At 36.5% G+C, this 10593-nt stretch overlaps 1 protein-coding gene across 1 annotated transcript; it reads left to right on the top strand.

The window, feature by feature from the left end:
• The first annotated feature begins 1359 nt into the window (after positions 1 to 1359).
• On the top strand, positions 1360 to 7330 carry LOC113753602 (ABC transporter B family member 11-like). Its single transcript, XM_027297794.1, has 12 exons — positions 1360 to 1602; positions 1878 to 1932; positions 2007 to 2182; positions 2258 to 2479; positions 2553 to 2791; positions 2920 to 3445; positions 3809 to 4082; positions 4274 to 5166; positions 5699 to 5965; positions 6074 to 6337; positions 6470 to 6763; positions 6974 to 7330. The coding sequence occupies exons 1-12, from the start codon at positions 1471 to 1473 to the stop codon at positions 7328 to 7330; spliced, it is 3699 nt and encodes a 1232-aa protein (XP_027153595.1). The 5' UTR covers positions 1360 to 1470.
• Positions 7331 to 10593: the final 3263 nt, after the last annotated feature.

The following is a 10593-nucleotide window of genomic DNA, read 5'->3' on the forward strand; positions in this document are numbered from 1 at the left end:
TAGTGCTTTGGATTAAGTTCCTAATCAGTGCTTATGTCTCTTAAAATGCATATGACAATACAATTAGGATAATACGTCTCTTAACGTGCTTATGACAATAAAATTACAAAAACTCCCCTTATGGTATGGTAAAATTGCAGTTTGCCTCGTAACATTTGTTTCTTCTCACTTTACCCTTTATTTCAGTCGAGTTAACAATTAAAATAGTTGAGTTGATGAAAATGCCCTTCTACATGGTTTATAAGGAAAGACTCCAAGATTCTTTGGCTATTCAAATTACAAGATGTAATTTTTACTATAGAATAATTATTTTTCTAGACTTTTGGATAAAATAAATTTGAATACTAACATTCTTTTTCTGCCTAGAATCGGCATAAAGAAAAATATCTGTTTTGCTGTAAAGTTTACCTGTTTTCCACAATCGTTAACTGCAATACGACACATATTTTTCTTCATTTTTCTCAAAGTTCAAGGTAAATTGCAACTTTGACCGAACTTTAAGGGGATAAATTGTAACTTTGACGGAACCTTAAGGAGAGTGAGATTAACCCATAATATTATCATAAGCATGTTAAGAGACATATTCAAGCTTATACAGTGGTTTGGATTAAGTTCCTATCAGTAGCTCTTCAAATTATTTGCTGCATTTTGTTGTTTCTTTAAAATGAAAATGAAGCTTAGTATTTTGGACTATGTACTTGATTTGATATATAATGTCCATCACGATTCACCACCAAATACTCACAACATTAGTTAGTTGTATAAATGTATTGAAAATTGCAAAATAGCTGTCAGTCATGTTACAATGTCAACATGAAATGTTTAATCTTTGTTGGAAAATGTAAGAATCCCAGATTTTAAGGCTGAATTCTTCATTTCTTTATACGACCTTGAGTTGCAAAGTGTTAATAAATTAAACTCTGCCAGATTCATGCGTCTTTCTGGCATTGTCGTTCTTAAAAGCTGACCATATTTCTCAAGTAGCAGTAAAATAGAAGTTCTACAATCGCTTTCCAAGTTTTTGTTTAATAACTGGGGTAGATATCATTTATTGGCATGAAAATCAACTATCTTCCGTACAATTTTTTAAACTCATGATGATCATGCATGTGTATTCTCACTTAAATATAATTAAGGATTCAAAGAAAATCGAAGAGAATTCCAAACAGTTCAGTTCATGTCATCATCAAGAAATTAACTATAAAACTCTGCCTATATATGACTCCCTGAATATAATGCGAGGCATCCAGCCATACCATTTCCATTGAGTGTGAAGTAATAAAATCTGGTCAAGAAATGGCTGAGGAGAGTTGTTTAGATCGAAACACAATTAACGATCGAAAGACTTCACCAAAAGCAGCAGGCTATGAACAAGATTCAGATTCTAAATCTAGAAGGAAGAAGAAAGTGGCCCATAAAGTTCCATACTACAAGCTTTTCTCCTTCGCTGATCCTGTTGACTATGTCTTAATGGTGGTAGGTACAATCACAGCAGTTGGAAGTGGGATTTCCATGCCCCTTATGACAGTGCTATTGGGTGAGATAATCAACTCCTTTGGCAAGACACTGGACAGAAAACAAGTCGTACATGAAGTTTCTAAGGTATGAAGCACTCTAGTTTTATAAACAAGTTGTAAGTATGTTGCTGTTTCATTATGGAATTAGAAAATAAGCAATGGTAGTATTGTGTTCAGATTATAGTCTGCCAGGCCAGAGTCTTATCCTGTTTGTGTAGAAGCTACAATTTTCAACTCAGCTTCTCTATTTCCATTCAAAATTAATTATCTCAAAGAAGCACATATTTCATCTCTATTCAATGCAAGTGTAACTATAGTTTCTTGATAAAACATTTATATATCTAGCAATATCAACTTCAGGTATCTTTAAAGTATGTATACTTGGCTCTGGGATCTGGAGTTGCATCGTTTTCTCGTAAGTTAATTTGATTTCCTGAATAGTAGCATGATTCTTTATCAGAGAAAATCAACAATGACCCTTCTTGGCAGAGATAGCTTGTTGGACAGTCACAGGAGAGAGGCAGGCCGGTAGAATAAGAAGTTTATACCTGCGAGCTTTATTAATGCAAGATGTTGCATTTTTTGACAAAGAAACCAGTACTGGAGAAATTATTGAGAGGATATCAGTTGATACTATTACTATTCAAGATGCCATTAGTGAAAAGGTATGGTAGACACAGAACAAGAAGTTCTCAGCATCGTAGAAGCATAATATGATATATCTCTATTTGATTCAACAGGTTGGAAGATTCATACAGTTGTCAGCTTCCATTTTAGGAGCTTTTGTTATAGCTTTTATTAAGGGGTGGCTACTCTCCTTGGTCTTGTCGTCTTCAATTCCGCTACTTGTCCTGACTGCTTCTACAATGACTATGATACTGGCAAAGCGGGCATCTCGGGGACAAGCAGCCTATTCAGTTGCAGCAACAGTGGTCGAACAAACTCTAGGCTCAATTAGAACAGTAAGAACAGTGATAGAATGGAAGCTTTTTCATATTCTATAGTTCTTGACTAGTGACATTTTTTGGAATTTAGGTTGCATCTTTTACTGGGGAGAAGCAAGCTATTGCCGAATATGACAAATCCCTGGATAAAGCTTACAAATCAGGAGTGCGAGAGGGCTTGGCAGCTGGTTTGGGACGTGGTACCCTTGCGTTTGTTTACTACTGCAGTTATGGTTTAGCGTTATGGTTTGGAGCCAAAATGATCTTAGAGAAGCACTATACCGGAGGAGATGTCCTCAATGTAACAATTGCCCTATTAACTGGATCCTTGTGAGTATCATTATTCTTTGTGTCTGTGCATGATAAAGTGCAATGCTTTTATGGATGTTATTCTTAATTTTTTATTACCAAGTCCTTGAATTGCTAAAAAATTTCTGGTCATTTTGATGTTCTTCCAGTTCCATTGGACAAGCATCCCCTTGCTTGAGTGCATTTGCATATGGACAAGCTGCAGGATTTAAAATGTTTCAGGTAATGAATAGAAAGCCAGTTATAAGCCCTTCCAATTTGGGTGGACTAAAATTGGATAATGTGGCTGGCAATATAGAACTGAAGGATGTCTATTTCAGCTATCCAACAAGGGTACATGAACAGATATTTAATGGATTTTCTCTCTTCGTACCAAGTGGAACAACTACAGCATTGGTTGGACGAAGTGGAAGCGGAAAATCAACGGTTCTCAGCCTTATCGAGAGATTCTATGATCCACAAGCAGGTCAAGTCTTGATAGATGGTATCAACATCAAAGAGTTTCAACTTAAGTGGATCAGAAGCAAAATTGGTCTCGTCAGCCAGGAGCCTATATTGTTTGCCTCGAGCATTAGGGATAATATTGCATACGGCAAGGAGAACACGAGCCTTGATGAAATACAAATTGCAGCCCAACACGCCAATGCTACTAAATTCATCGACAACTTACCTCAGGTTTAGCTTTGAGACTCTTCTGAATAATGTTCTTGGATAACATGTACTTATGTTTGTAAAGGTGTTTTCTTTAGAAATTTCTTTACAAACAAATCTTCGCAAGCTTGGCACGTCATGCAGACTTTTAGATGCAGGATGTTAAGGACATTGCCAAGAATCAGCAGAGTCAGACATGAAAGGATCTTTCTCAAAGTTGTTATCCGAGATTTGTACAAGATGCGTTAATTTTGAACTAGGCTAGATGCAGAAAAGAGAAATTTCAGAGAAAGAATCTATTGTTTTTCCTCTTTTTCATCTTACACCTTATCTTCTCATAATTTTCATGCTGTTCAATCTCAGTGTAACTGCTTTTCATATGGTCAGGGACTAGATACGATTGTTGGTATGCATGGAATTCAGATGTCAGGGGGACAAAAGCAGAGAATTGCCATAGCAAGAGCAATTCTGAAAGACCCTAGCATTCTACTTCTGGACGAAGCTACAAGTGCTCTTGATGCAGAATCTGAACGGATTGTGCAGAAAGCTCTGGATGGAATTATGGTCAACCGGACGACAGTTATTGTAGCACATCGTCTGAGCACAGTGAAAAATGCAGACAAAATTGCTGTCATTGATCAAGGAAAGATTGTTGAAAAAGGTTAGTGCTTTCTGGAACAAACTGTGAAATACCAATAGGTAGAAGTGATGGTTTGGAACAAACTGTGAAAGCTAAAATCTTTTGTGGATGGATAAGTCTTAGATTTTGATTGTATATCGTACGCACCATTGATGACTTGCTTGTTTAGAAACTCACAAGATAATTGCTAATTTAATTTATCAAACTTTCAGGTCCACATAGTGAGCTACTACAAGATCCTGAAGGAGCATATTCCCAGCTTGTACGGTTACAACAGCCTAGTAAAGGATCAGATGACTATATTTTGGATAATCATCATGATGGACCAGAGATTAAAGCAGATTCTGGAAGACATTCGAGCCAAAGAATTTCCTCCTTAAAATCCATAAGCCGATGCTCATCCGAAACAGGTAACAGTAGCCGTCACTCGTTATCTGTATCAACTGGTCTGCCTACCGTTGTCAGGATGCTAGAAGCAGGATCGGGAGAATCCCAAGAATCAGCTTCCATGCCATCAAAAAAAGACCAACAAAGTCCACTTTACCGCTTGGCCTATCTTAACAAACTCGAAATTCCACAATTATTGCTTGGTTCCTTAGCAGCTGTTGTTACTGGAGCACTTTTACCAATTTTTGGGGTAATTCTCTCAAAAGCAATCAAGACCTTCTATGAGCCTGCTCATGAGCTTCAGCAGAAATCAAGATTGTGGGCATTATTGGTAGTAGTTCTTGGGTTGTCTTATTTGTTGGCAACACCATTAAGAGCGTATTGTTTTGCTGTGGCAGGATGTAAGCTGATTAGATGCATTCGGTTGAAATGCTTTGAAAAAATAGTTCATATGGATATAAGTTGGTTTGATAGGCAGGACAACTCAAGTGGTAGAATTAGTTCCCGGCTTTCGATTGATGCAGCATCTGTGAGGAGTCTAGTTGGCGAATCGCTTTCTATGCTTGTTCAGAATAGTGCCACCGCTTTTGCTGGATTGATTATTGGTTTTGGAGCAAGCTGGAGGTTATCCCTCATAGTAACATTCATGTTACCACTCATTACCATTAATGGATACATGAATTTAAAATTTTTAAGTGGATTCAATGCGGATGCAAAGGTTTGTCCAATACTTGATCACTGTTGACAGAATTCTCAAGTTAAATGCATGGAAATCAGAAATCATATTTACTGTCATGATGAGTGGTAGACACTAAATGGAATTGTCCTTAATTCGGAAGACACACTTTGTTAGTGCCACAAAATGAGATAGTTCTGACTAAGTACATACTTTGTTATTGCCACAAGATGAGATAGTTCAGTTTGGAGAGGTTCAAGTATACTTTCAGAAATAAAAATTTTATAAAGTAAATAATTCCTGCAATTGATGTAGATTGCATTTAGGAGCTTGTGTATGTTCTGATGATTTGAAAACTTAGTCAGCAAAAGGGAACATGTTCTTGCATAATGTTTTTCCTTTGGTTATTTGATGTGAATTCAATGAGCTGCTGTCTTTGCATCTTCTTGATATATTAGAGAAACTAATGACCAAAAGTTTTTGTAATCAACTCCTTGTAACATGCATATTCAACTTTTTGTTCATGGAATTTCTGGAATGTACAACACAAGTTGGAATTCCATTCTGTTTACAGAAGTTGTACGAGGAAGCCACTCAAGTAGCCAGTGATGCAGTTGGAAGCATTAGGACAGTTGCTTCCTTTTCTGCAGAGGATAACGTGATTCTATTGTATGAGAAGAAATGTAAAGGCCCGGTGACAAAAGGAATAAAACAAGGATTATATAGTGGTGTAGGATATGGTTTGTCCATGTTCTTCTTGTATGCAGTTTATGCAACCACTTTCTATGCCGGAGCTCGACTTATTAAAGCTGGCAAGATAACCTTTGGTGATGTTTTTCAGGTAAGATATGATATCTCATTTTCCATAGTTATTTTTCTAATTGTTGAAGATTAAAGTGATTTACATCTTTCTTATCTCATTTGATCTTCCTCCAAACCTGATTGGCAGGTCTTTTATGGCTTGAGCATGGCAGCAATTGGCATATCTCAATCAAGCGCCCTTAGTCCAGACGCTAGCAAAGCAAGAAGTGGAGCTGCTTCTATCATTGCACTTCTTGACCTGAATTCGCCCATAGACTCGAGCAAAACCTCGGGAATTATATTGGACAATGTTAAGGGAGATATAGCATTTCAGAATGTCAGCTTCAGATATCCAAGTAGACCTGATGTTCAGATTTTTAAAGATCTTTGTTTGGCTGTCGAGTCCTGCAAGGTAAACTCTCATGAGTCATGAATGGGTTTCAATTTCTGAAGTTATTTAGTTTACGTTACTGCATCCTTTACTGAGTACTTGATTCACAAGAGTACTTCATTTTTAATTGCCAATTTGCAATCCATTGTTTAGACACTAGCTCTGGTCGGAGAAAGTGGGAGTGGAAAATCTACCGTCATTTCGTTACTGCAAAGATTTTATGATCCTGATTCTGGTGAAATCACACTAGACGGAGTGGAACTGAGAAATCTGAATTTGAAATGGTTAAGGCAGCAGATGGGATTAGTGAGTCAAGAGCCTGTTTTATTCAATGGCACAATTCGTGCTAACATCGCATATGGCAAAGAAGGCAGTGCCACTGAGGCTGAAATTATATCTGCAGCAGAAAAAGCAAATGCTCACCAATTTATCAGCGGTTTGCAACAGGTCTGAACACTAGTTCTTCTCTAAGTTGTTTACTATATATATGTCAAGATACTTTCCAATCCCTAGACCTTCCAAAAGAAAAAGCTTATCTTGCTTAGCTTTTTCATTCCTTCCTTTTGCCATCTCATGGTTTTGCTCTCCAATACTATATGCATTCCTTGTTTAATTGGAACTGCTTTGTTGATCAACCAAAAAAAATAAAAAATCCAGGGCTACGACACACTCGTCGGTGAAAGAGGAATACAATTATCAGGTGGACAGAAGCAAAGAGTGGCGATTGCCCGAGCAATTATAAAGTCCCCCAAGATCTTACTTCTTGATGAGGCCACTAGTGCTCTTGATGCTGAATCTGAGAAGGTAGTTCAAGATGCATTGGTTCAAGCTATGGTTGGGAAAACCACAATAGTGGTGGCTCATAGGCTTTCCACAATTAGGGGCGCAGACTTGATTGCAGTTGTTAAAAATGGAGTGATTCAAGAGAAAGGAAACCATGAAAGCTTGATTAGTATGAAGGATGGCATGTATGCTTCTCTTATGGAACAATATTCTAGTGCTACATCAATATAAAGGACAACGTTACCATATTCTTTTCATGAGAGTGAAGCTATAAGGGGAGCCTTTTCATTCCATCAAATGTGTTCATAGTTATATCCCAATATATCTAATGAATCAAACTATTTTATTATATGTTCTGCGGTTCTACTTAGCTATTCATAGTTGTAGGAATGCAACGGGCGGTATTGATGAAGCATATGCTTCTAAAATACTGTGCAATGCAAGGCCAGAACAGCGCAAAACAAAGTCTCTCAGTATGTTTAAAACTTCAATCATCATTGTTCATAGTGTGGTAATAACGTGAACTCAACATCCAACAATACTTTCAACAGAAAATAGACCAAAGAAATTAAATTTAAAAGGCTAGTGTCGTTCAAATGAATAAAAACCAAGCCTAGGTGTTTCATGAAATGTCTCATTCAGATGTGGTTGTTTGGAACTTGATGATTCGTGGGTATTGTAAGATAGGAAATGTTAAAATGGGATTTCAGCTATTCAGGCAAATGGATGAGAGGAGTATTGTCTCTTGGAATACGATAATTTCGTGTTTGGCGCAGATTGGGAAGGGATAAGGATGCTTTGGAGCTTTTTCATGAAACGCCGAGTCAAATGATCTCTTTCAAGATTTTGTAACACTGGGTAACGCACTAGTTGACTTCTATTGCAATGATTTAGGAAGATGGCCAGAAAGAACGTGGTTTCTTGGAATGCAATGATTTCAGGTGTGGCTTTCAATGGCAAGGGGGGAACTTGGGGTTGAATTGTTTGATGAGATGACAGATGAAGGTGAGAACCCGAACGATTCAACTTTTGTGGGAGTTTTAGCATGTTCTTGTTTAGCTTGATGTTTCGAAAGCATGGTATAAAATCCAAAGCATGAGCATTTTGGATGCAGTCGATCTTCTTGGACGTAATGGTTGCTTAAAAGAGGCTTTTGATCTAATAGAGACAATGCGCCCCTGGGGCGCAGATCAGCTGGCCAGGGGATAGCCTCATTAGGCCCCAGGTCGTGTGGTCGATTTTGGCTCTCCTACCGTCTCGTGTATTCTTGGAGGGCGAGGTGCACGGGCGCAAGGAGATTAGTCTGACAAAGTTGGGATACTCCCTGTGTTGAAAAAAAAAAAAATCTAATAGAGACAATGCCAATGAAGCCAAATGCCCGATTATGGGGTGCATTGCTTAGTTCTAGCCGAACTCATGGTGATATGGAACTTGCAGAAAGAGTTGTTAAGGAGCTTATTAACTATGTGTTGTTGTCAAATATATATGTGCAGAAAGGGGGGACTGGGATGAAGTTGAGAAGCTGAGAGTGTTAATGAGAGAAAACCGTGTGATTAAGGTGCCAGGACAGAGCATGTTTGTGCAATTCCAAGTTTGAATGTTGGATATGCAAAGATGGGAGCAGATATAATGTAGCAAATTTCATGAAAAAAAAAGTCCTTTCTTTGTCAAAAAAAAAAAAAAAGAATAAAAACCGTAACTAGTCTAAATCGATGTCTTCAAAGAATAAGTGCCTAGAAGCTTTATTCTAAGTATCTCCACACTGAAATTTGGTCCTCTACGATCCGCAATCTCTAGTAACGTCCCTATTCCCAGTAGTACTTTTGCCCAAAAATTTATTAGAAAGCCCGGAAAAAATGGTATTGGAAGAATTAACTGGTATGGGAGTACCTGTGTGTGCGTGGTAGACATGGTCATGGTTTAGATTCGAATCGGAATTAAATTGAAATTGGATTGACAATTTGTTGAACCAGAATCGAAACCAGCTCTGGGGAACCGAAATCGTGACTAAAAGTATGGTTCAGATTCACAAAAATTAAAATCAAAATTATAACTAGCAAGTTTTTGGAACCGGAACCGTCTATTATAAGAATATATATTTTTTTTTGGGGGCAAACATATGCATGTACTAATTTGATGAGAAAATTGAGATATTTTTCCTATTCTATTTCAATTCCAATAAGAAAATTATTTGTCTTTTGTTTTAGTTAAAATGTTTAATAGATATGAAGTATTTTCTCATTAAATTGTATCATTTTCTTTTTCCAGTCAGCTAATAATATAATAAAAGTGCTTTTTCTTCTAAATTCATGTTCTTTAATTTCTTCTTATTCTAAACACATTGTTATATTGTTTTATATTAAATTTTGTAACCATTAGTGATTAAATAGTAATTAGAAACAACTGGAATAGTAACCAAAATGAATTGAAACAGTAACGAAAGGAGTCGGAACTAGAGATTCCAGAGTTGTAACTGTAACCATCCTTATAAGGACCGGTTCTAGTTCCACATTTTTTTAAAAAAAGGAAAATTTACGATTTTGAATTGAAACTGGCAGTTTTGGAACCGTGGCCACTCTTAGCACATTGCATCTAACTTTAACAATATAAAGTTTGATGTCTATTAATAAGGAGTATCCATAGTGTTTGATAATACAATATATTAACTAATATCTAAATGGTTTAAGAAGTATATTAAGTAATAGTATTTTTGCATTTTTTTTCTTTTTAGTATGGCAAAGAAGGTCACAGTTCTAAAGTGCGACCTCCTTTCAAGATTTCTTAGCCCTTTTTTGTCGATTTAAATCCCTGTTTGACAAGTGAGTTTTTTGGGTGTTTGTCTAAAACTTTACTGTAACTTACTGTAGAAGTTTTTTAAAAAATTTTTGAAGTGTGTTTTTTTTAAATATTTTGAAGTGTATAATTTAAAAATTTTTAGAAGTTTTTTAAGATTACTGTAACTAAAGTTTTTAAAAAACTTGTAACAGACAAACTTGGCAAAAAATTTGTCTGCAAAACAAGGCATAACTACTAGGTGTTGCATTCCTGAAATAAGACCATCGCCCCTCCCAGCAAAATTTATGCCAAATCATAAACATCTTTTTTTTTTTCAGTTGAGTGGAAGCTGAAACCAAATTATATATTTAGATGTCTGCTCTGTGATCTACCCAAAAGTTTGGACCAAAAAACAAATGAAAGAAGTCATGTAGGGGTAACGTAAAATATATGCTGCCCGCCAATTTTTTTTTTTTTTTTTGGGTAATTACTCACATCCAAACTCTCCTAACAAATTTCAACAAAAATTTCGTGAAACTTTAACGGGTTGTAAGAAAAATAAGGGATAATTTCAGAAACCTCCTCTAAGGTTTGTAATGATTGCAGCCACCTCTCTTAAGGTTTGCAAAATTAGAGAAACCTCCCCTAAAAATATGTTTTAATAACAAATGGTGATGTAAGCACAAAAAGTCTAATGAATATCCTATGTTGCCCCTATT

This window comes from Coffea eugenioides, chromosome 11 (assembly GCF_003713205.1).
Source record: "Coffea eugenioides isolate CCC68of chromosome 11, Ceug_1.0, whole genome shotgun sequence".
NCBI classification, from domain to species: Eukaryota; Viridiplantae; Streptophyta; class Magnoliopsida; order Gentianales; family Rubiaceae; genus Coffea; species Coffea eugenioides.

Coding starts and splice junctions, on each gene's coding strand:
- LOC113753602 (XM_027297794.1), top strand. CDS start 1,471: ATGGTGGTAGGTACAATCACAGCAGTTGGAAGTGGGATTTCCATGCCC. Junction 2,480..2,552: donor CTCTAGGCTCAATTAGAACA/GTAAGAACAGTG, acceptor TTTGGAATTTAG/GTTGCATCTTTTACTGGGGA. Junction 6,338..6,469: donor TGGCTGTCGAGTCCTGCAAG/GTAAACTCTCAT, acceptor TCCATTGTTTAG/ACACTAGCTCTGGTCGGAGA.